The 24,713-nt window shown below is 49.0% G+C and overlaps 2 protein-coding genes across 6 annotated transcripts; one reads left to right on the top strand and one right to left on the bottom strand.

Annotated features, from left to right (window-relative positions):
- Positions 1-1,045: 1,045 nt before the first annotated feature.
- On the bottom strand, positions 1,046-11,975 carry C2cd2l (C2CD2 like). 2 transcript variants are annotated; one of them, XM_004667375.3, is made up of 14 exons: positions 11,602-11,973; positions 9,391-9,486; positions 8,887-9,006; positions 8,637-8,747; positions 8,441-8,557; positions 8,220-8,331; positions 7,976-8,084; positions 6,570-6,631; positions 6,350-6,477; positions 6,084-6,258; positions 4,938-5,039; positions 4,659-4,792; positions 4,286-4,571; positions 1,046-2,117 (listed from the first exon to the last, which is right to left on the bottom strand). In XM_004667375.3, the coding sequence occupies exons 1-14, from the start codon at positions 11,953-11,955 to the stop codon at positions 1,906-1,908; spliced, it is 2,118 nt and encodes a 705-aa protein (XP_004667432.2). In that variant the 5' UTR covers positions 11,956-11,973; the 3' UTR covers positions 1,046-1,905. The 2 variants fall into 2 exon arrangements, with proteins under 2 accessions (XP_004667432.2, XP_045002313.1); XM_045146378.1 differs by lacking the exon at positions 4,938-5,039 and having other exon boundaries at positions 11,602-11,975.
- A 5,058-nt stretch (positions 11,976-17,033) lies between these two features.
- Dpagt1 (dolichyl-phosphate N-acetylglucosaminephosphotransferase 1) lies at positions 17,034-24,205 on the top strand. 4 transcript variants are annotated; one of them, XM_004667376.2, is made up of 9 exons: positions 17,037-17,593; positions 17,903-18,023; positions 18,260-18,473; positions 19,606-19,752; positions 20,678-20,762; positions 22,667-22,855; positions 23,169-23,256; positions 23,416-23,571; positions 23,654-24,205. In XM_004667376.2, exons 1-9 carry the CDS (start codon positions 17,433-17,435, stop codon positions 23,717-23,719), a joined length of 1,227 nt encoding a protein of 408 aa, XP_004667433.2. In that variant the 5' UTR covers positions 17,037-17,432; the 3' UTR covers positions 23,720-24,205. The 4 variants fall into 4 exon arrangements, with proteins under 4 accessions (XP_045002195.1, XP_045002194.1, XP_004667433.2 ...); XM_045146260.1 differs by lacking the exon at positions 23,654-24,205 and having other exon boundaries at positions 17,034-17,593; positions 23,169-23,264; positions 23,416-23,531; XM_045146259.1 differs by lacking the exon at positions 23,654-24,205 and having other exon boundaries at positions 17,035-17,593; positions 23,169-23,275; positions 23,416-23,552.
- The last annotated feature ends 508 nt before the right edge of the window (positions 24,206-24,713 follow it).

The following is a 24,713-nucleotide window of genomic DNA, read 5'->3' on the forward strand; positions in this document are numbered from 1 at the left end:
TTTACTAGTAACGATAGCTCCCTGAATCTTGCCCAGGAATAAAAGACATATTATAATGAAACAAGGTTTCACCATCTTAATCAGTCTTTTCTGAGGTGACAGCTGAGGTGTTACTGACTAAATGCAACACTTTCAGGAACTCATTTACATCTCATCCACAACAAATTGATGGCTGCTATTATCCTAATCCCTTCCTCTTCCTGTTTCTTTTTGTTTTTGTTTGTTTGTTTGTTTTGAGGTAGGGTCTCACTCTGGCCCAGGCTGACCTGGAATTCACTTTGTAGTCTCAGGGTGGCCTTGAACTCACAACAATCCTCCTACCTCAGCCTCCGGAGGGCTGTGATTAAAGGCATGAGCCACCACATCCAGCTTTCTCTTCCTTTTTTTTTTTTTTTTTTTTTTTTTTTTGGTTTTTCGAGGTAGGGTCTCACTCTGGCTCAGGCTGACCTGGAATTCGCCATGGAGTCTCAGGGTGACCTTGAACTCTCGGTGATCCTCCTACCTCTGCCTCCCAAGTGCTGGGATTAAAGGCGTGCGCCACCACGCCCGGCCCTTCCTTTATTTTTTTTTAAATTTTTTGTTCATTTTTATTTATTTGAGTGTGACAGAGAGAGAAAGAGACACAGAAAGAGAGAGAGAATGGGCACACCAGGGCTTCCAGCCACTGCTAACAAACTCCAGATGTGTGCGCCCCCTTGTGCATCTGGCTAACATGGGTCCTAGGGAATCGAGCCTCGAACCGTTGTCCTTAGGCTTCACAAGCAAGCGCTTAACCACTAAGCCATCTCTCCAGCCCCCTCTTCCTTTTTCTACCTTCTTCCCTCCCTCTCCTTCCTTAAGGTGCTGGGGATCAAACCCAGAGACTTTGGCATGCTGGGCTATGTCCCCGCCCATAGTTCCCATTTTACAGATGAAATACTGAACACCCAGAGTTTACATAATTTGTCCAAGGTCACAAAAGTAATCACGAGAGAGGGACTGAAATCCAGGCACTCTATCATTCTGTTTGTCATTCCAAGGATTACCAGTTGTCCAGTTTATAAACTCCAATTTGACTTTAATTTAATAAATTAAATTCCAAGCCATCACACAGCAATGGACATCATCATCCCCCAACATTCAGGTGCGGTCTTGCTCTTTCTCCGTCTCATCCAGTCTTTAAGTAAAGCCCCCAAAGTCATCTCTCTGAGAAAGGCTTACCACCAACTTCCTGGCTCCCTCCTTTCAATTGAGCCATTGCTCATGGAGAAGGCATCAAGTACAAAATGGTAATAAAGGGGGAGGGAGGGATAAGGAGCAGTAGGGGAGGCAGGGAGGTGGGGAGTGCCTGCCCCCCATCCTGGGCACTGGCCCAGCTTCCTATGAGCTGCCAATGTCTTCAAAGACAGACACTGGCTGAGTTGAGACCTGAGGGAGGTGTGGAAACCCCTCTTGGGAATTGCCTACCCTCCTGGGACAGAAAAGAAGGGTCACCTTGGAGAGATGCCCTCTGTCATCTGTTTGCTAAGGGTCCTAGACCACACATATAAATAGAAAAGAATAAATAAGGGAGGAAGGATCTGCTAAGGAGCAGAGCACACTGGGACTTCTCTCAGGACCAGTGTCAGCAGAGGGCAGATGCTTCTGAGGAATGTCCACACATGCCAAGACAGAGCCTGCCTCTTACTCCCGGCCAACAACACTTCTCTTCTATGTCCACAGCAATGAACACCCTCCTTCAAATGCTACCCTCTGCAAGTACCCTTCCAACTGGTCCCACAACCCAGGGTGGATGGGGGCTTCCTAGAACCCAAGGGCTTTCCTGGCCCCGACACTAGAAATCCAGGAAGGAGGACAGAAGGGGATGTGGAGGATGAGCTGAGAGAACTCTTGCCCTCTTCCAGCTTAGGAGGTAGGGAGGCCCCCTCAGAGCTGGGGGCTAGGGTTGCCATTGGCCTTGGGTTTGGATTTGAAGGAAAAACGCTTGATAAGACGGCGGGAAAAGCTGCCAGCCTTCTTTCGGACACTGGGTGTGGCCGTAGTGTTAGAGAGGTCATCATGTGATTGGCTCAAACCAGCTTCCTTCTGTCGAGGCCTTCTGCGAAAGATGAGCTTAGTGCCACTGCGCAGGAAACTCACTGTGGAGAAGAGGAGAAACTGAGGCAGATAAAGGGGCACATGGTGCGATGAGATGGGTCAGAGAAACAGCAAAGGGTGGGGTAAAGAAGTTGAAGAACAGAACCAGTCCCTTGGCCCAAAGCCAGACTTTCTGGGACAAGAAAGTAAAACCAGCTGGGTGTGGTAGCCCACACCTTTAATCCTAGTACTTGGGAGGCTGAGTTAGGAGAATCGCTGTGAGTTTGAGGCCAGCCTAACACTGAATTCCAGGTCAGCCTGGGCTAGAACAGGACCCTACCTCAAAAAAAAAAAAAAAAAAGATAGAAAAACCAAACATGTGCTACCCCCATCCTGAGGGAGAAACAGTGTGTTTCTAGAAAGTTGTATGCACTTCTCATGGTCAAGGAGGAGTGTCATGGGCAGGGCCTGCTGCTGTGGGCAGACAGCCTGGATTAGACCTTTCATCTATGGAAAGAAAAAGGCTACACAGAGGGTGTGCCCTCTATAAAGTGGGTTGACATATCTTGTTTACTGCATTCCACGGTGTGAGCAAGAAGTGGTGAGTCTTGGGCCAGGCATGGTGGCTTATTTGGGAGGCAGAGGTAGGAGGATCACTGTGAGTTTGAGGATACCCTGAGACTGCATAATGGATGGCATGTACCACCATACCCAGTTTAAAGAAAATATTTTTTTAAAAAAGTCAAGGAATGGTTGCTCCTGCCTATAATTATAGCACTTAGGAGGCTGAGTGGGCTACATTATAAGAACCCATCTCAAAAAAAAAAAAAGCTAAGTGAGGTTGGTCTATAATCCTAGTACTTGAGAGATGCAAGCAGGAAGATCAGAAGTTCAAAGTCAGTTTGGGGCATATAGCAAGTTCAAGGTCAGCTAAGGTTACAAGAGAATGACATTAAAACAAATAAGCCAAAAGCCAGATGTGGTGCCACATGCCTTTAGTCCCAGCACTTGGGAGGCAAAAGTAGGAGGATTGCTGTGAGTTCAAGGCCACCCTGAGACTACATAGTGAATTCCAGGTTAGCCTGAGCTAGTAAGACCCTGCCTCAAGAAACAAAAAAAAAAAAAAAAAAAAGCTAAGACAAAGAAGAGGGAAGGAAGACAGGCCCTTGGGCTCAAAAAGAAAGGAAAATAATGTTGCCTCCTTTGCTGTCACCCAAGCCTGTCACATCCAGGGCAGGAATGGAGGCACCAAGTTCCCTTTCTCTACTGCAGCTTGTCTGAACCAACCAATCTATCCATCATCTATCTTATTTATCTATTTGTGAGAAAGAATATGGGTGCACCAGGGCCTCTTGCCATTGCATAGGAAATACTGGGGCAGTCAGGCTTTGAAAGCAAGTGCTTTTAACTGCTCAGCCATCTCTCCAGCCCTGAACCTTGAAGGTAAGTCAGCGGAACCTACCATGTCCCTAAATGTCTAGTAGGACCTAGGGCCAATACTGAATATAAAAGAAGCAGTGGAGGGCTAGAGAGAAGGCTTAGCAGTTAAGGCACTTGCCTGGGAAGCCAAAGGGCCCAGGTTCAAGTCCCCATGACCCATATAAGCCAGATGCACAAGGTGCTGCATGCATCTGGAGTTCATTTGCAGAGGCTGAAGGCCCTGGGGCGCCCCTTCTACCTCCCTCCCCACCCCACTCTCTGCCTCTTTCTCAAATAAAATTTGTAAAATTACAAAAAAATAATAGGGCTGGAGAAATGGCTTAATGGTTGAGGTGCTTGCCTGCAAAGCCAAAGCAGCAGGCTTCAATTCCCCAGGACCCACATTAGCCACATGCACAAGGGGGCGCACACATCTGGTGTTCATTTGCAGCGGCTGGAGGCTCCGACGAACCCATCCTCTCTCCCTCTCTCCCCCATCCCTCAAATAAAGAAAAATAAAAAATATTTTAAAAAACAGGAAGGAAGGAAGGAAGGAAGGAAGGAAGGAAGGAAGGAAGGAAGGAAGGAAGGAAGGAAGGAAGGAAGGAAGGAAGGAAGGAAGGAAGAAAAAAGAGCCAGGCTTGGTGGCTCATGCCTGTGATCCCAGCAGCACTTGAGAGGCTGTGGCGGGAGGATAGGCACCACCAGCCTGGGTTACAAAGTGAGTTCCAGGTGAGCCTGTGCTAGAAAGACCCAGCCCCAACAACAACAAAAGAAGCAGATGGAGGACATCTTGCCAATGGCTCCCCACCTTTGTGATCCTTGAGGCTCCGAGTCTCCAGGGCACCAGTAGACCCTGTTTCTGACTCTACATCATCCACTGATGGCCTCTCAGAAATGTCTGAACGCGTCGTATCATCTGCTTCCTGGACACTCGTGGGACTGGAGAGGGCGTCTACAGGTCCTGGGGACATGGCTGGTGGCTCGGATGGGGGTGACGAGGGACCTCCACTGTTCCTGGCATCATCTTGCGTTGAGGCTTCCAGCGATGCTGCATAGCCCAGGGATAGTGCCAGTTCATCCTGAGCAATGGGTACCTGGCAGGAAGGATGGGTTTTAATAAGCAAGGAGGGACCCACCAGGGTTCTCTCCCCATCCCAGCTCCTCTCCCCGAGCCCTGTTACCTTGGAAACACCAGAGATGATGAGAGTGCTTCGCTTGGTGGGTGTCTTCTTGGCTGCCCGCCCACTGGGCTCAGTGAGCTGGCGAATTGCTGTCTCTGCCACTGGGTCCAAGCCATTGGAAAGGTGGCTCTCCCCTATTAGGGGAACAGATAGGCAACCTGACTTCTACTAGGCTCCTTCTTGGATTCAAACTCCTCTTGCCCCACCCAAAGTGGTTTTTAACTAACAGGGCAACTAGAGGCCACCAACCTTCATTCACACATCCCCTTCCCCACTCACGGCTGCTGCTGTGGGAGGCATTGCTGGGGCCGCTGCTCTCACTCAACACAGTTGCCATCTTCTCAGTCACCTCCACCTTGGACGGGGAGCGGGAGGGGGAGTCTGGTGGGTGGGGGAGGGCCAGTGAGCTGGGAGTGCTTTAAGAGTGACCCCCTCCCTACTATCTTTATTGAGATACAAGCTTTCGTTGACTCAGAGGGCAAGGATGATTAAGAGGTATTAATCACAATGATGATTAAGATGCTGTGAGCCAGGCATAGTGGCACACGCCTTTAATCCTAGCACTTGGGAGCCTGAGGTAGGAAGATCGCTGTGAGTTCAAGGCCATCCTGAGACTAGAGTGAATTCCTGGTCAGCCTGAGCTACAGTGAGACACTACCCGGAAAAAAAAAAAAATGCTATCAGGAAGAGAAACCACAGGAACCAATGACAATGTGGGAAAATGTCACTTAAGGATATGGGGAGATGCCATAAAAATATGGAGAATGTAGTCAAGTGTGGTGGTGCATGCCTTAAGTCCCAGTACTCATACTTGGGGGGCAAGGGTAGGAGGATCACCATAAGTTTGAGGCCAGCCTGGGTTACAGAGTGAGTTCCAGATCAGCCTGGGCTAAAGTGAGATCCTGATTAAAAACAACATATGTGGGTGTATGAAGAATGGGTAGAGGCAGTGCAGGGCCCCTGGAGAGAGGGGTACTGCTATGGGATCCTAAGAGATGGGAGAAGTGATGGAGGGTCGCTAGGGGTAGGAGGAATGCCATGGAGGCCACTGAGTTTGTTGGAGGACCCTACAGGGTACTACAGATTTGAGAGTAGGTGGGGAAGTTAAGCTAGTTGGGGTTGGATATAGGGAAGGAAAGAGAACTGTGAGAAGATAGAAAGGAGCTTGGGTAGGTAAACAGAGTCCTGCATGAAGACTGGTAGATTCAGAAAGACTAGAAAGTGAAAGGAATGGATGGTGAAATGGAGGAATGAAGGGAAAATTTGAGACAAAGATCCTAAGGAAGAGGTGGCTGGATCAGAGTGGGACATCAGGAAACAGAACATGCTAAACTGGAGGCTTTCCTTCCCCTCTCCTTCTCTAGCCATGGTTCTGCAGTCTAGGACCCCTGGCTAGAATTAGATTCCCAAGCTATTCCTGTTTACCTAACTTGCCATCTACACGGGGCCGGGACTGGACGGTGGTGACAGTAGTGACAATGGTGCCATCGGGCATAATGGTCCGGTCCAATTCAATCTTCTTGGTAGGTGTGATGCTGGGGCGTGGGGTGGAGGGAGTGGGTGTGCCAAGGTTCCGGGGGGAACCTTCTTCATATTGCAGCTGCCAAGGGGCGGGAGAGCAAGGGATCAGAACCTCGCGGCTGTCCATCCTTACCTACCCAGCTCCCCGCCCCCAGCAGTCACCATCTTACCTCTGCTGCCATAGTGGCTGCTGGGCCCAAGGCTTTCGCTGGCCCTGGAATTAGTGGGCACACCTGTCTCCGTGACAGTGGTCTAGAGGGTGAGCCCACGGGCAGTGTGGCTTGGCCAAGGAGCTCGGCTGGAGACAGGAGTGGCACTGTGAGCTGGGCCCATGAACAGGCAGGCCCTGCTCAGCACCCACCCGGAAGTGCCCCTCCTACCCCCACTCACTGTCTCCACTGCTGCTCCTGAGCACTTTGAAGGTCAGCTCCCGGCTCTGGGGACCTAGATCCCTGTGGACCAAGAGGAGACAGGCCAAGGAAGGGGAAGTTTAGTAAACTGAACCTACCCTAGAGTCAACCACAGGTCAGGGGCAGAGAGGTGGACACAAATAATACGGCACCAGGGTTCCTATCGAATTATCCTGTCCTGCTGGGCATGGTGGCGCATGCCTTTAATTCTAGCACTCAGGAGGCAGAGGTACGAGGACCACCGTGAGTTCAAGGCCACCCTGAGACTACATAGTGAATTCCAGGTCAGCCTGAGCTACAGCGAGATCCTGCCTCAAAAAACCCAAAAAATTTTTTAAAAATTATCCTGTCTTCTAAATCCTCCCTCTTCCCAAGAGGATGGATGGGGCAGAGTCCAAGTAGAGACCACTTTCTTCAGTCAAGTATTCAAATCCTCTAGCCCTTCTCTACCCTGTCTAGTCAGTCCTTCTTTCTCTTGCCAAGAAGACTGTCACACTCTGGTACAATCCTATTCTTGCTCAAAGGTATGGCTTAGCCAGGCGTGGTGGTGCACACCTTTAATCCCAGCACTAGGGAGGCAGAGGTAGGAGAATCACCATGAGTTTGAGGCCACCCGGAGAATATATCATGAATTCCAGGTCAGCCTGGGCTAGATTGAAACACTACCTACAAAAGACCATCATAATAGGAGGAAAAGACCATAACATCAAAATAAAAGAAAGACTGATTGAGATGGGGAGAATGGAGTTTCAAAGGGGAAAGTGGGGGGAGGGAGGGTATTACCATGGGATTTTTTTTATAATCATGGAAGTTGTCAATAAGAAATAAATAAATAATAATAATAATTTTTTTTTTTTTTTGGTTTTTCGAGGAAGAGTCTCACTCTGGTCCAGGCTGACCTGGAATTAGCTATGTAGTCTCAGGGTGGCCTTGAACTCATGGCAATCCTCCTACCTCTGCCTCCCGAGTGCTTGGATTAAAGGCATGCACCACCACGCCCGGCATAAATAATTTTTTAAAAATTCAAAAAAAGTATGGTTTAAATGCCACCTCTTCTATGAAGCCTGCTCAGATTCTGCTTCTACTAGCATTTTTCTCCCTCCCTACGTGCTTCCATGGCATGGTATGTGAACCTCAACTGGACTGTTTATATCATCTTCTCTCAGCGCACGTGTTTTTTGCCCCAGGCCTGTGATCAACCCAGAGGTAGGGGTTGTATATTGGCCTTCTCTGTATTTCCAGGACCTAGGTCAAGGGCTGGATACAATACAGGTTCATACCAAAGGCTATTGAAAGCAGGGCTGACATGCCAATGACTAGCCTTGAAATGGTTTCTTCATCCTGACTGCCCAGGGTACAGGGGGTAGGGCCAGCATCATGCCTTACAGTGCCAGGTCCTCTGTCCATTCTGCTTCAGGACCAGCCCTCACAGGTTTGGTCCACTTCTGTTGCATGGGGTTGTCAAGTTCAGCTACACAATACAGTTCCTCAGTCCCTGTAAGGAACCAGAGGATGCTCAGGCCACAGACAGGAAGCCACTGAGGAACAGAGAGCCTGTGCCTTTGGCAGAGGGTCAGGAACTGCCTGCAGCTAGAACACTAAACCCTAAGCGGTTGCTTCAGGTTCTTACCTCCCAGCAGACTTCCTAGGTGAGATGCTCGAAGCTGCCGTAATAATAACCGCGTAGGTCTGGGCATAGCTGGCTGGGCCTGGGGCATCTTGACTGGCTTCTCATTGGGTACCTATCAGCAGAAGGTTTAAAATATTTAAAAAAAAAAAGAGCAATAATAATCCTGATATTGTATCCTGGGGGCGGGGTATATTAAACCTTTGTTTTGGGCACCTACTCACCAGGCCTCCTGGGGCAGAGCAGGCCCTAAGGTTGACCATCATGGCTGGCTGGGTACTAACAATGGCGTCCTTGATCAGTTCCTCAACTGTTGAGAGTTCTGTTTGCTCCTCACCCCTCTGCAGAAAGGAGAAGAGGTGGAGCCCCAGCTCTGCTCTACTCTCTGTTTGGCCTCTACTCTGCCAAGTTCCTCCTTACCTCCCTAGCTTGCAACTTAGGCAGCACCACTAGGCTGAGATCTGGGCGGTCAGTGAAGGCCCAGGACACCAGCAGCCCCTCATCTGGGATTTCCTCCAGGCTGACTTCCAGCTAAGAGCAGAGACAAAAGGATTGAACTGGCTTTCCCCATTCCTCCAGCTACTGCTTACACCCGAGGACACTCCTTTCCCAGATGCCATCCCAGAGATGCTGCCCCCTGCCCAACTCAATTTCCCATGTTTCCCTCTACCTGTGTTGGTGGCAGTGTCAGAGTGACGTGGTATGTCTCCATGGAGACAGCAGCAGGGGACTGCTGGGTCACAGAGACTGGGAAGCGCACCTCCTCAGCGGAGAGCTGGCAGTGCAGCACCTAAGAGAGAAGAGGCAGAGAGACAGGCGCTCACCTTGATTTGCCATGGCTCAGCAGACCCCCTCCTCAATTAAATTTCCTTTGGGATGCCATCTTTTGGGGACCATAAGCCCCTCAATGAGTTAGATAAAAGGCAAAGATTCCTCTTCCTAGCAAAATGCAGATAAACAGGCGCACGCACGCGCCTGCACACACACACACACACACACACACACACACACACACACACACTTTGCCCATCACTTCAGTAGGATTCTCAGACCTTCTAAAGCTAATCCTTAGATCCCTACGGTACCCACAGACTTCACGTTAAGAACCCTCAAATAAAAGGAACCTTGGGGTCAGCCACCTTCACATCCCAAAGAGTGCCCAACAGACCCTTACCATGGTGCGCTCTGATTGGTCTACGCAGGTCACATGACTAACGCTGGCTCTTGGTGGAAGTTGGGGCACCTCCTCAAAAGTGATTTGGATGGAGCTCTAAGGAAATAATGTGGGCACAGGATCAGGTCTCTGGAGCTGCCCCCAGCAGTGCTGGCCCATTCCATTGCTGGCTGGGTCCTAGCACTGCGGAGGCCTCAGCTGCAGACTGGCTTCTGGTGCCTTCTTGGCTCAGGACTTTATGATGAGAGCTATCCCCACAAGTCCCACCTCTCCAGGGACCTGCAGCTGCTAGAGGTCCCTAGGAACCTGGAAGTTAGATCATCTTGGAGCCCAAGCCTAGACCACCTTGAGGTGAAGACAATGGATACTTCTTGGGATCCCAGGAGCCTCCCGGTTCTCTCTACCATCCTCTTAATTTCTCTACCCTACTCCCCACTCTAGCCCCAAAGAAAGGTATACCTAGAAAAAAGTGTTAATTGTCATCTATATGTAGCTGCTGTGCAGGGAGGGGCAGGAAGGGACAGGGTTGTGTTAAGCGTAAAAAGAGTAGTGTCACTTATTGTAAATTAAATGAGAGAAACAAGGCTAAGCCTTTTCACAGATTAATAATAAGATGTTAAGGTTCAAAAGTGTAAATCTGAGCTGGGTATTGTGGTATATGCCTTTAGTCCTAGCACTTGGGAGGTAGAGGCAGGAGGATGGTCATGAGTTCGAGGCCACCCTGAGACTACACAGTAAATTCCAGGTCAGCCTGGGCTAGAGTGAGACCCTACTCCCAAAAAACAAACAAAATAAAAACAAAAATGCATAAGTCTATTTAAGTTATTGGAAATGAAGACCAGTTCAGCCTGGCCTTGGGGAACTTCACCAGAGGTAGTGGGAAGAGAACCAAGCTTAGAAGAAGGGCTCCAGGATCCCAGGCCTCACTAATTCCTCAAGGCAGACAGCAGGACGGTATTAAGGAGCAAAAGCTGCTTTGGCTTAGCTTGCAAAAGAGCTGCTCCCTAATTCCGCCACAGAAGTGGAGAGCAGAATGGGAAGAAGGGGTGAGGTGATGCACAGAGACTGGGCTGGCAACTCTTCTCAGAGTCTTGAGATATGAGACACAAAATCTCACTCATTTGCATGGCAAACCAATTTCTCTGCTCTGGTGGCTGTGTTCTTCAAAAGCCAGGCCAAGGGAGATCGGGAGATGGATGCTTAGAGTCTCAATCTCCTGTCCCCCTGAAAGCAAGGCCAATGTTCAGCTGAGTCAGCCACTCTGGGGAGTCGTTTCTGACCCAGGGACAAGGTACAGGAGGGGTTGGTTCAAGAGGTATATTGACAGATGTCATCTGACCAGCTGGGAATAGAAAAGAGAACAATTTCTTGTGGTCATTTCTGTTTCCAAGCATCTGAGGAATTAGGAAGGTGAAGCCTCCAAGCTCTTGGGGGCTGGAAAGAAAGGAGCCTCTGAGCAAGGAGCTGAGACTGAGGGCAAGGAGAGGATGCTGGGGCAACGAGGGAGGAGGAGGCCCAGTAAAAGGAGACCTCTGCCTTCTCAGCCTCCATCTCATGACCATGCTTCCTGCCCACTTCCTGGGAGGCCATATGCCCATGGTGCAATGGGAGGAAGTAGGCTGAGCTGGTTTGTGACTGACCCTCAAAGGACAACTCCAAGTTCATTTACTAGAAAGGACATGGATTGTCAATATACCCTTTAACTGAACTCCCCCCACCCCCACAACACTACACTGCAGGCTAACATGGAGGAAGATGTGCTTGTAGCAGTCAAATTAATGACAGGCAGAGGAGTAGTTCAGGTACCTTGGGGGATCTACCTGACCACCAGTTTGGAGCCTGAAATGTTAACAGGGTGTGGTGGCATGCGAACCAGGCAAATACCTTCTGCGGGTGCACCTGTCTCACTTGGCCCAACCAGCACACACGCTAGGCGGAAGTGCCCTCAGGCACAGGATTAGCGTTGCTATGAGAACTGTAACTTGTGCTTGGGGTTGGAGCCTGAGAACACCTAGCCCACAAAAATAGAAGATTTGTGGTACAGACCAGGATTTCTACAACCCCCAGCCTCCTTGCACCCTTCTCTGATCTGGCCGGGGAGGGTGGGGGAAGCCCAGTTGATCCCCCAGCACCCACGGAGCCCTCCTAGCACGAGTCTCTCCTCTGGAAGGAAAAGCTGAAGGGGCCACACAAGTGCTTGGCGCAACTCACCCCATCCCTGCAGGCCTGCTCGTTCAAGGCTCGCACCCAAGCCCGTTGCCAGTTCTCCCGGAAAGATTTGAAGGCAAAGAGCGAAGCCAGGAGGCCCCGGACGCCGGGCTCCTCAGGGGCGCCAACCCGAGTCGTCCGCAGACGCAGCAACGAGCGCCACACACCCAGCTCCCGGAGGGAACCCCCGGGCTCGGTGGCTAAGGCCGGTCCCGGGTCCCGGCCCCCTCGGGCCCGCGCCAGCCACAGACCCCGGGCATACTGCAGGAGCCAGCCTAATACCGTGAGCAGCGAGGCGGCGAAGAGAATCAACAGAGCCGCCCAGCCCACGTCCTGCTGCCCCCAGCCCGGATCCATGCTCTGCGCGGGTTCGGGTCCCGGTGCCGGTCCCGGCTCGGGATCAGCCGCTGCCCCGGGGGAGCATAGCCCGGGCGGGCCGCGGGGCGGGGGCGAGCTCCCCCGGGGCCGAGCGGGTGGGCGCGGGGGCTCTCCGGCGCTGGCTGCCCAGGACTAGAGGGTGTCACAGATCGAGAAGAGGTCCTCCCGGGTCGCCACGCCGGGGCTCTGTCTCGGTGGCCGGGATTCCCGATCTTTTTGGTCCAGCGGTTGGACCCCAGCTAGTCGCTAGCCAGCTCCCTGACTCCTCCCTCGGCGCGGGCCCCGCCGGACCCGGGCGGGGACCGGTCTGCAGAGACGCCCGGGCTCGCGGGCCGGCACCGGCTCCGGGAGGGCTGCGTGCGCAGAACTGACACTGACAACACCGCCGGCGCCCCGCCCCCACCCGCTCTTAAAGGAGCCGCACCTCTGTGGGGCGGGGTCCAGCCAAGTCTGGCGCCCTGAGCAGACAGGGCCGGAGTAAGCCCGGGCTCCCGGGTTGAAAACAGGCAGCACCCTTGACCGCCTCGCTCCATCCTACAGTCGGGGTTCACCCTCTCAATCCAACTCAAGGCAGAAGGACGTAACTTATCTGAGAAGTCATCTCTGTGTTTCCCTTAAGTTTCTTGAATTTCTACAGGTTGGAGGACTGTGGGTTTAAGAAAGAGTTGGACCCTGTGGAACTCACAAGCCTCTTCTCCCTACCCCCTGGCTCAGGAGCTTCTAGGCTCCCATGCCAAGCTGAAGCTAGGCCTTGGGTAAGTAGGCACAAGGCGTCTCTCCCCGGCAGAGGTGATTAGCAAAAGTCCAGATGGTGTTTGCACGGAGGATGTGGAACCTGAACCTGGTAGAAGTTGGGAATAGAACATTGAATTCCTTCCACCACCATCCTCCTCCTTCCCCTTAGATCTAGGATCTAGGAAGGTCTCCAGTTAACCTCCTTGCTTGTGTGGGTTTGTTCTTGAGATATTTCTCAAGAAGAGGGCTACGTCTATTTTTAAAAATAATACATTTCCATAGTAACAGGTCCTATCTTATGCAGCACGTGTAGAGAGGGTGGTTATGAGAGGGGAACAGGCAGTGTAGTACTGAATTATCAATAAATTTTGCCAAAAGACCCTGCTACCTAAATATGTAGCCACATGACTGTAGTAGGCTGAGGCGGAAGATACTTAAGCCCAGGAAGTTGATTCCCGCCCTACCCCTCAAGGCAGGGTTTCACTCTAGCCCTGGCTGATGTGGAATTCACTCTGTAGTCTCAGGGTGGCCTAAACTCACGGTGATCCTCTACCTCTGCCTCCCAAGTGCCAGGCGTGTGCTACCATGCCCTGCTGAAACTGCCTTTTTTAACAGTAAAGATGGCGACAAAAATGACCCAGCTGTGTGTTGTACTAGAAATGAGTGATAGATAACACTCAGCAGCATTACCCTACTGTTTACCCTGAGTGGCTGTGTAAACCTATAATTCTTGGAAAGGGAAGGCAGAAGGATCAAAAGTTCAAAGTCATCATCAACTACATAAGGCAGTCAAAGCCAGCGTGAGCTAGAATACCTGTCTCAAAAAAAATAAAAATAAAAATAAAAAAATAAAGTTCTCTGCTGGATATAGTGGTGCACATCTTTAATCCCAGCACTCTGGAGGCAGAGGTAGGAGGATCGCTGTGAAACTGAGGCCAGCCAGAGACTACACAGTAAATTCCAGGCCATCTTGGGCTAGAGAGACACCCTACCTGGAAAGACCAAATAAATAAATTAATTAATTAAGTTTCTCAGCATGGTGGCTCATGCTTTACTCCCAATACTTGGAAAGCTGAGGTAGGAGGATTGTGGTACATTTGAGGCCAGCCTGGGCTACAGAGTCCCAGGTCAGCCTGAACTACAGTGATACCCTGTTTCAATAAAACCTCAACAGCAACAGTCTAACCAAATAATCCAATAGGGTTGAGGATGTAGTTCAGTGGTAGAGCATTTGTGTAGCGTGAGTGAGGCTCTGGGTTCCGTCCCTCATCCTCCTCGGTGGAAGTGGGTGGGATAAAGATCTCTGGGAAAGAAAGATACAAAGAGGTCTTAGGATTTAAACCGAATTGGAAAGGAAGATTTAACAGGATTGGCTTCCAAATTAAAAAAAGAAAGAAAAGAAAAGAAAGGATACAGGCTGTCTCTTAGATCTCCAGGGAGTCTTAGTCTACTCCTGATCAACAAGATAACTGACTGCTTCCTCCTCTGGGGATCTTGCAAACTCCTATCCACCTGCTCTTACCTTCTCCCTCGTCCTCTTTGGAAGGCTCTTACACTCTTACCAATACTGGAACATTTTGAGATAATACACTTTAAGGCCCTCTTTCTTCCACTTGTTACAACTCCTTCCATGTAAACCTATTGCCCTCTAGACCTCTTCCAAACTCTGATTCACTATTACGTGTGATGATGCCTTGTATACAGATATCTCTGTGTTCTTAAACTCAAGAGGACACCCTGTGGAAAGGAAAATATTTGCCTCCGTAGTCTTTGATTGCCCGGGCACACAGACACAAAGGGAAACAAAACTTGCCAGAATACTATCAAGTAAATTACTGAGATTGGGTATATGCATTACATATGTGGGTGTTTGTTTTTAATTAGAGCCACCTTCAGATAGAAAGGGCATTTCATAACTGACTTTGAGGAAACATAAAGACTATCTTTGATCTAAAAGAAGTGTCAAGATTTGTGGCTGGGAAACAAGACAGATCCATATCCAAACATAAGCCTACTCTCCATTATCAAGCAACCATCAAGCATGGGCTACAAGAGGGCCTACACCTATTAAATTCTCTATTAAAAAAAAGTAAGGGTTATCGTATTTGTCCTGGTTCTAACCTACTCTCCATTGGAGAATCTGCTTCTCTTTTTCAGATAGATGTAGATCCTAAGGAGAGAGCCACCCCATCATACCTCAAAAGGGCCCCGGCTAAAACTAAGAAAAATTGGTGAAACAAGAAAGGGTGCTGTTTTCCTGGTGAACCGGGTGCCAGCACAATGGGGAAGGAGACCAACACAGAGAAAAATCAACTCCTACCAAATCAGAGAGCCAGAGGCCCCCAACACCTCATCACTGAAGCAGACCAAATATGAACCCAACATGGCCCAGGGAAATTTTGCGGAAAAGGGGGCAGAAAGAATGTCAGAGCCACATGTTGGGTCATGATATGCAGAGACATTTCTCCTACCCATAACAGTGGGCTAACTCCACAAAGTATGACCCATATACCTCAACAAGGAGGTACCAAGGGGAGGGGGTAGGTCAAGGATGAGCCTAATAATGGTACCAAACTGTATTTACTGAATACAAAACTAATTAATAAAAAATTAAAAATAAATAAAAGAAGAGTCAAGGGCTGGAAAGATATCTCAGTGGTTAAGCACTTGCCTGTGAAGCCAACCCTGGTTTGAGGCTTGATTCCCCAGTACCCACATAAACCAGATGCATAAGGTAGAGCATGTGTCTGGAGTTCGTTCGCAGTGGCTGGAGGCCCTAGTGTGGCCATTCTCTCTCTCTCTGCCTCTTTCTGTCTGTTGCTCTCAAATAAATAAATAGATAAACAAAACACAAATCACAATGCCAAGTGATTTAACACTTGTGTCCTATAGAAAACATTAATCTATTTTCTTTCCTTCAATTAAAAAACAATACCATACTAAAAGAAGAGTCAAGTCGGGCATGGTGATGTATACCTTTAATCCCAGCACTCAGGAGGCAGAGGTAGGAGGATCATCCTGAGTTTGAGACCACCCTGAGACTACATAGCTAATTCCAGGTCAGCCTGGGCCAGAGTGAGACCCTACCTAAAAAAAAAAAAATTACAAACAAATAAATAAAATAAGAGTCAAGCCCACCTGGAACATGCTATATTCCAAAGGATGGGCAAAGCGCCAGGGTATTGAATCATCGCCCTAATTCCCATGTGGCTATTTGTCTCCAAGAAAGGGAAATGATTTGCCATCTGAGAGCTCAACATTCAAGAGAACTGTTACTTGCTGGGAAACAGGTGTCCAGCAAAAAGAATGGTGATCTGACTGGGAGATATGCAGGCTGAAAAGAGAGGTGGTCTGGCTCTGATCTACAGAGCTTTTAGGTGCCTCAGCCTCCATCTCCATGGTTTGGGAGTTCGCAGGATGCAGTGATCCGAGATCAAGTTAAGGGCCCTGGTTAAACTCAAAACCTGTAGACTCAGACTCCTTTGGTGGCAGTGAAATGCGGCTGTGGGTTGCCAAGCAACCAACTGCTATAGTGAAGGCAGGTGGGTGGGTGGTTGAGGGAAAAGTACCTGGATAAAGAACAAGAGTGGGACGGGCTTTTCAAATGTCTGTACTTTATTTATTTATTTATTTATTTTGTTTTTTTGATTTTTTGAGGTAGGGTCTCACTCTAGCCCAGGCTGACCTGGAATTCACTATGTAGTCTCAGGGTGGCCTCGAACTCACAGCGATCCTCCTACTCTGCCTCCCAAGTGCTGGGATTAAAGGCGTGCGCCACCACGCCCGGCATGTACTTTAGAATTTACACCACCATTCCAAATTGCTTCTGGAAACAGTTGGGTTTATCTTGGCTTCTGACTACATTGGCAATAGGTTTCCTACAAAGGCCAGATGTGGCTCCACACTGTCACTCTCTTTAAAAATATTTCATTTTTATTTATTTGAAATATATAGACAGAGGCAGACAGAGAGAATAGACACGCCAGAGCCTCTAACTGCTGCAAACGAACGAACTCCAGATGCATGCACAACTTTGTGAATCTGGCTTTACGTGGGCTCTGGGAAATCGAACCTGGGTCCTTTGGCTTTGCTAGCAAGTGCCTTCATCACTAAGCCATCTCTCCAGCCTTCGTCAGCCCATCATCACCACTACTGGCTTTCAGTAGCTCTATCTCTAGTGCCAAAACGTTTTAGATTAAGCTCAGGTTACTGGCTCTTTAAACCTGACCTGTGGAGGGCCCACTGGAACCTAGCGAGTGGTATCAAAGCACGTGGTACAAGGAGGCGTTCATATTGGAACTGGGCAAGGCGTATTTCCTCTCGGAACTGTACGATATGATGTTAGGAGATAGATACACCTTGTCTTTCTTTGGGTGCTTTCACAAAGCTCTAGTAATGCGCTGACTCTCGAACAGTATTCGGTTAAAAAATGACGTTTCTGTTCCGTCTGTAGTGCCCACACTAAAGATGGAGCCTCCGTCTTCGGCGGCGACAGTTCCACTGCAATTAAAATCCGGGCGGAAACAGTAGGTGGGTAGAGCTGAGACCAGGTTGCTTGATCTAGCCTTTTGGGAGTCAGGCGGCAGGGTCAAGCTGGAGGTGGTGGCGTTTGCTCCGGCTGGCGTCAGATACCCTGCTGGTAGGGAGCGACCACTCCTCTCTGCGGCCAGCTGCTGCGGGGTAGCGGAGCCAGCGCCGCAGCGAGCCGCCGACAGGTCACCATGTGGGCCTTCCCGGTGCTGCCGCTGCCGCTGCTGGTGAATCTGATCGGCTCGCTGCTGGGATTCGTGGCCACTGTCACCCTCATCCCTGCCTTCCGGAGCCACTTCATCGCCGCGCGCCTCTGCGGCCAGGACCTCAACAAACCCAGTCGGCAGCAGATGTGAGTAAAGGCCCACGGGCGATCCTGGTAGGGGCCTAGGTGAGCTGGGCAGGGGCGAGGACTGGGAGCCGACCCAAGCAACCCAGAACTGGGTAACACTGGGGAAAGATGGAACGAGCCTCTTGAGAATTCTAGAGGGGCATCCCCCTCCCTGTTCACCGCCACCACCCCCTCCCCCCGCCCCGGAAGGGAACAATTAGGATAAAAGCCATTTTGAGTTGCTATAACTCTTACCCTAGTGAGTGACCACGCCCCTTTCCTCTTCCCCGCCCCTTTCCTCTTTCCCACCCCCTTCCTGCTGGGCCACAGCCCAGAATCCCAAGGAGTGATCAGCGGTGCTGTCTTCCTTATCATCCTCTTCTGCTTCATTCCTTTCCCCTTCCTGAACTGCTTTGTGGAGGAGCAGTGTAAGGCATTCCCCCACCATGAAGTAAGTGGATTAGTGGGGGGCGGTTGGCTTGGGTCTGGGGAGGTGATTGGACTTGGGAAGAGGGGCTGTGAACCCAACTGAAAACACAGGAATGGGGATGTAGCTCAGTGGTTGAGTGCTTACCTAACAAAGTCCTAGGTTTGATCCTTCAGCCCCCAAAACACAAAGGAAAAAGCAGGAATTCTTGAAAGGTGGAATGGGAGTAAGCTTGAGTTTGACCTCTGGAGCCTCCCCAGTTTGTGGCCCTGATAGGTGCCCTCCTTGCCATCTGCTGCATGATTTTCCTGGGCTTCGCCGATGATGTACTGAATCTGCGCTGGCGCCATAAGCTACTGCTACCCACCGCTGCCTCACTACCTCTCCTCATGGTCTATTTCACCAATTTTGGCAACACGACCATTGTGGTACCCAAGCCTTTCCGTCCAATTCTTGGCCTGCATCTGGACTTGGGTGAGTAGCCCATGTGGCACCTATTTCACAGCACCCTCCCCGCAGGAATATTGTAACTGGTGCTTCACAGTCTCCAAGTGTTCCTGTGCTGTTCTTTTCCTGCATTTGATTCGCTTTCTCTCTTTCTCTCCTTCTCTTCCTCCCTCCTCCCTTCTCTGAACCAGGAATTGAACCTAGGGCCTTTTATCTTCCTCTTGTACCAGGTATTGAACCTAGGGTCTTGTTCTTACTTGGCAAGCACTACTGCTTAGCTATATCCCCCCCCCCTTTTTTTTTTTTTTTTTGAGAGAAGGTCTCCCTGTGTAGTGTATAGTCCATTAGATGGTCTTGAATTTAACATCCTCCTGCCTCAACCTCCCCAGTACTGTGATTACAGGCATGCACAACCACCCCCTGTTTTTGTTTTTCTTTTTTTTTTATTTTGAGACAGGGTCTCACAAGTTGCCTCGAACTCATTCTGTAACCCAGACAGGGCTTAAATTTGTGATTCTCCTATCTTGCTGCTGCAGACAAACTCCTGATGTATGTGCCATTGTACATCTGGCTCTATATGGGTACTAGGGATTTGAACCCAGGCTGCTAGCTTGTAAGCAAGTGCTTTAACCCTAGAGTCATTGCCGCAGTCCCACTGACACCCCTATCTCAATCTCCAGCGTAGCTGGGATTACAAGTCTCTGCCACCAGGCCCAGTTTACTTAGATGCTTTCTGGTGGCCATTCATCCCATGCTCTGTTTTCAGAAAAATATCTTAATCCTCCTTCACACTAATTTTCTTTTCTTTTCTTTCTTTCTTTTTTTCTGAGGTAGGGTCTCCCTCTAGCCCAGGCTGACCTGGAATTCACTATGTAGTCCTAGGCTGGCTTCAAACAGGGATCCTCCTACCTCTGCCTCCTGAGTACTGGGATTAAAGGCAAACATGCTTGGCCTGACACTACTTTTTTGTTTTGTTTTGTTTTGTTTTTCATGGTAGGGTCTCACTCTGGCCCAGGCTGACCTGGAATTCACTATGGAGTCTCAAGGTGGCCTCAAACTCATGGCAATCCTCCTACCTCTACCTCCCGAGTTCTGGGAATAAAGGCGTGCACCACCACGCCCGGCCTGGCACTACTTTTTATACTGTGTCTTTCTCCAGGAATCCTCTACTATGTCTACATGGGACTGCTTGCGGTGTTCTGTACCAATGCCATCAACATCCTAGCAGGAATTAATGGTTTAGAGGCTGGCCAGTCACTGGTCATCTCTGCTTCTATCATTGTCTTCAACCTCGTAGAGCTGGAAGGTAGGTGGGGGTTGGAGATACGAAGAGAGAAGTGTAAGTATTAAGAGAGTCGCCTGACACGTGGCTTTGGGGAACTCTGTGTGTGTGTGGCAGGGAGGACAAAACAGTATGTATGTGATTTAGAAGGGAAACCACTTACTTTGTAAATAACAACGAGAAGTTATTAAACATAAGAAAGAAAAATAGAAGCCCTATTATTTATAGCTGGATTAGCATGAATAGCTAGACCATGATTTATATATTGATTGATTGACTATTTGAGAGAGAGAGAAAGTATGGATGTGCCAGGGCCCCCAGCCACTGTAAACTAACTCCAGCCACCGCTTTCTGCATCTGGTTTTATGTCAATACTGGAGAATTGAACCCAGGACATCAGGCTTTACAAGCAAGAGCTTTTAACCAGGGACTCATTTCTCCATTATGCCTGCACATGCCTGTGACCTCATGACAGGAAAATCACAGGGGCTCAGTAGTTAGCCAGTTTGGTTGAAAAATAGCAGCTCCAAGTTCAGTGAGAGACTCTATTTCAAGGAAATAGAGCAAAAGAGCAACAGACAGGGACATCCAACATTCTGCTCTGGCCTCTGCACACGTGCATGGGGTATATGCATGTGTACACACAAAAGGGAAGTTGGTTCTGGAAAATGACATGGTCCAGGTGCTCCCAATAGCCGAGACAAACAAAAATAGGACTGGGAAGTTGGCATGGTGGTACAAGCCTTTGATCCCAGCACTCAGGAGGCAGAGAGAGGAGGGTCACTGTGAGTTCAAGGCCACCCTAAGTCCCTAAGACTACTTAGTGAATTCCAGGTCAGCCTGAGCTAGAGTGAGACCCTACCTTGAAAAACCAAAAACCAAAAAGGACTGGTGTATGTAGAGAATGTGAGCATTAATTTTTTTCCTTTCTCTTTCCTCTGCTTCAAAGGTGATTATCGTGATGATCATGTTTTTTCCCTCTATTTCATGATACCATTTTTTTTTACGACCCTGGGATTGCTATACCATAACTGGTGAGTAGGCCTGTGGAAAAAGGTGACAACTACTTATACATGCAGCAGAGATGGTCTTGATCGTAAGCTAGCTGCTACTGGACAACAGTGATAAACCTGTCTATACCTTTGCCAAGTGTCATTTGGGTCTTCCATTGGTAATGTTTTGTCATTAATTTTTTTTTGGGGGGGTGGTACTAGAGATTGAATTTACTGTCTATGGTCTCATGCATGCTAAGCAAGCACTCTGTCTCTGAGCTATTATACCCCCAGCCCTCTTTATTTATTTATTTTATTTTTATCTTGTATGAGAGAGAGAATTGGCACGCCATGGCCCCGGGCATATGCACCACCTTGTGCATGTATCACCTTGTGTGTCTTGTGTTACTTGGGATCTGGGTCCTTAGGCTTCACAGGCAATCACCTTAACTTCCAAGCCATCTCTCCAGCCCTCTTTTTAAATATTTATTTTTATTTTTATTTATTTATTTATTTAGGTTTTGCAAGGTAGGGTCTCACTCTAGCCCAGGCTGACCTGGAATTCACTATATAGTCTCAGAGGGGCCTCGAACTCATGGTGATTCTCCTACCTCTGCCTCCCGAGTGCTGGAATTAAAGGTGTGCCCCACCACGCCTGGCTTATTTCTGTTTTTATTTGAGAGACAGAGAGAGAATGGGTGCGCCAGGGCCTTTGGCTTTGCAGGCAAGCGCCTTAACTGCTAAGCCATCCCTCCAGCCCTAGCCATGTTTTTTAAAAAATATTTTTATTTTTATTTATTTATTTGAGAGACGGAAAGAGACAGAGTGAGAGAGAGAGAGAATGGGCACACCAAGGCTTCCAGCTACTGCAAACGAACTCCAGATGCATGTACATCCTTGTGCATCTGGTTTACGTGGGTCCTGGTGAATCACACCTAGGTCCTTTGGCTTTGCAGGCAAGCGCCTTAATGGCTAAGGCATTGCACCACCCTCCCCCCATCCTTTTTTGAGGTAGGGTCTCATTCTAGCCCAGGCTGACCTGGAATTCACTATGTAGTCTCAGGATGGCCATGAATTCATGGTGATCCTCCTGCCTCTGCCTGCCAAGTGCTGGGATTAAAGGTGTGCATTACCACACCTGGCCCTAGTCCTCTTAAAAAAAAAAAAAAAAGTTGAGAGAAAGAGGTAGGTAGAGAATGGGCATGCCAGGACCTCTAGCCACTGTAAACAAACTACATATGCACGTGCCACCTTGTGCATCTGGCTTTATGTAGGTACTGGGAATTGAACCTGGGTCCTTCAGCTTTGCAGGCAAATGCCTTAACTGCTAAATCATCTCTCCAGCCCTCTTTTTTGTTTGTTTGTTTGTGGAGGTAGGGTCTTAGTCTAGCCCAGGCTGCCCTAGAATTCACTATGTAGTTTCAGGCTGTCCTCAAACTCACTACAATCCTACTACCTTTGCTGGGATTAAAAGCATGTGCCACACCTGACCTATTTTTGAGTCAGTTGTCCAGGCTGGCCTTGAACTGCCTCTGTATCCCAGGCTGACTGGATTTGAACTTGAGGTTTTCCAGTCTTCAGACTCCTAAGTAGCAGGGTTTACAGGCCTATGACAAAAGACCACTTCACTCCCCACTTCCACCCCACGGTGATGGGGACCAAGCCATGACCTTGGGCACACTAGCAGATGCTTAATCACTGAGCTACACTGCCAACTTGGTAGTCTTGTGAAATTACTACCCACCCAGTGGTAGCTGGGGATGAGCACTGTGGAGCCCCCGGGGATATATTAATTCCATGATTTGGGCCCTGACAGGTTTCTGGGACTCGAGTTTACTTTCAGTCAGAGCTAGGGTTAGTGCTAGCCCAATGCCCAAAGTGTATGGTGTGAGAGAAAGGATTAGTAATGATTTTTGCCCTTGGCTCAGATCCTCTTCCCCAAACAGGTACCCATCACAGGTGTTTGTGGGAGATACTTTCTGTTACTTTGCTGGCATGACCTTTGCCGTGGTGGGCATCTTGGGACACTTCAGCAAGACCATGCTACTCTTCTTCATGCCACAGGTGTTCAACTTCCTCTACTCTCTGCCTCAGCTCCTACATATCATCCCCTGCCCTCGCCACCGCATGCCCAGGTAGCAATTTTGGGGCTTCAGAGACACCATAGCTTTTCACCTGGGGTATCGAAAGCCAGTCTATACATTTCCTATGGCAAAGGAATGGGGCCCAAAGAAGGGATAACTATGTGGGTAGCCCTTTATAATTTACACAGTGTACTTACACAATGCATAATGCTCACAGTAGTTCTGTTCACACAGAAGCAAGCAGCACAGCCAGAAATTTAGATATCAGATTGTGTGACTCCACCTACAGTGCTCTTTCTAGCTATTAACCAGAGAGTTCTGTGAGAAGTGATCCAGTCACATGAAGTCATCTTCCCCCCTGCAGATTCAGTACCAAGACAGGCAAACTGGAGATGAGCTATTCCAAGTTCAAGACCAAGAGTCTCTCTTTCTTGGGCACCTTTATTTTAAAGGTAACAAGGTAACAAGGAGGTAAGGCCCCAGGCCGCCATCCTTAACTTGGGAAATGGGGAACCTAAGCCCGTATCAGAAACAAGGAAAGCTTGGAAGCATCAGATTCCCATTTCTGAAACGTAGGTAGCTCAAGTGGTCTCCACGTCCGGTCCCTCCAGGTAGCAGAGCGTCTCCGGCTAGTGGCAGTGCACCAGAATGAGGACACGGAAGGTGATTTCACTGAGTGTAACAACATGACCCTCATCAACTTGCTACTTAAAATCTTTGGGCCTATGCACGAGAGAAACCTCACGTTGCTCCTGCTGCTGCTACAGGTTAGGTTGAAGGTGGGGTTTACGTGAACTTCCTCTTCTTGCTTTCTCCTTGGTTCTTATTCCAGCACATTTCTCCTTGCAGGTCCTGAGCAGCGCCCTCACCTTCCTCATTCGTTACCAGCTTGTCCGGCTCTTCTATGATGTCTGAGTTACCTGAAGGTTGCCCCTTACCTCACAGTCTCCAGGGGCCCTGACCCTGGGGGCCAACTGTGTGTGTTCCAAGAATACATACTGGCCAAGGCCCCTTCCACTATTCCTTCTCCTTCAGATTTTGTCCTCAGCATCTCTCCTCACCTGTGATTATTTACATCCTGGACCTTTTTTGCTCTCCACAGACTATTAATTGGAATTTGCCCTTGGTTTTCTTCAACTTGCCATTTTCCCATCCAGTCTTTGCAGATGAGCAAGGTGGGATGCAGCATCTTTTATGCAAATACAACTCAACTTTCAGAGTACTGACTCTAAAGGAATATACTGGACATTGAGATAGACCCTGGCCTAAGGCTAGGTCCACATATTCCACAATGACTTCATACTTGACTGTAAATTAAGTGTTCTGATTAGTAAGAGCAGACGCAGGGCAAAGTGCTCCTAGTGGTGACAATAAAATGTTGCCTTTTTCCTTGTTCCTAGAGCTATATTTCCTTTTTTGTTGTTTTCCTTTTCTTTTCTTTTTAAATTTCATTTCATTTATGAGTTTAAGAGAGAGAAAGGGAGAAGCAGATAGAGAGAGAATGAGTGCACCAGGGTGTCTAGCTACCGCAAACCAACTCCAGACACATGCACCACCTTGTGCATCTGGCTTATATGCGTCCTGGGGAATCAAACCAGGGTGCTTTGGCTTTGCAGGTAAGCACCTTAACTGCTAAGCCATCTCTTCAGTGGTTGTTCTATTTTGTTTTGTTTCCAGGTAGGGTCTCATTCTAGCTGTCCAGGAACTCACTCTGTAGTCCCAGACTGGCCTGGCCTTGAACTCACAGTGATCCTCTTACTACCTCTGCCCTCCCAAGTGCTGAGATTAAAGACATGTGCCACCACCAAGCCTCAGTTTTTTTGTTTGTTTGTTTTTTGAGGTAAAGTCTCACTCTAGCTCAGGCTGATCTGGATTTCACTATGTAGTCTCAGGGCGGCCTCAAACTCCG

This window comes from Jaculus jaculus, chromosome 3 (genome assembly GCF_020740685.1).
Source record: "Jaculus jaculus isolate mJacJac1 chromosome 3, mJacJac1.mat.Y.cur, whole genome shotgun sequence".
Lineage (NCBI taxonomy): Eukaryota > Metazoa > Chordata > Mammalia > Rodentia > Dipodidae > Jaculus > Jaculus jaculus.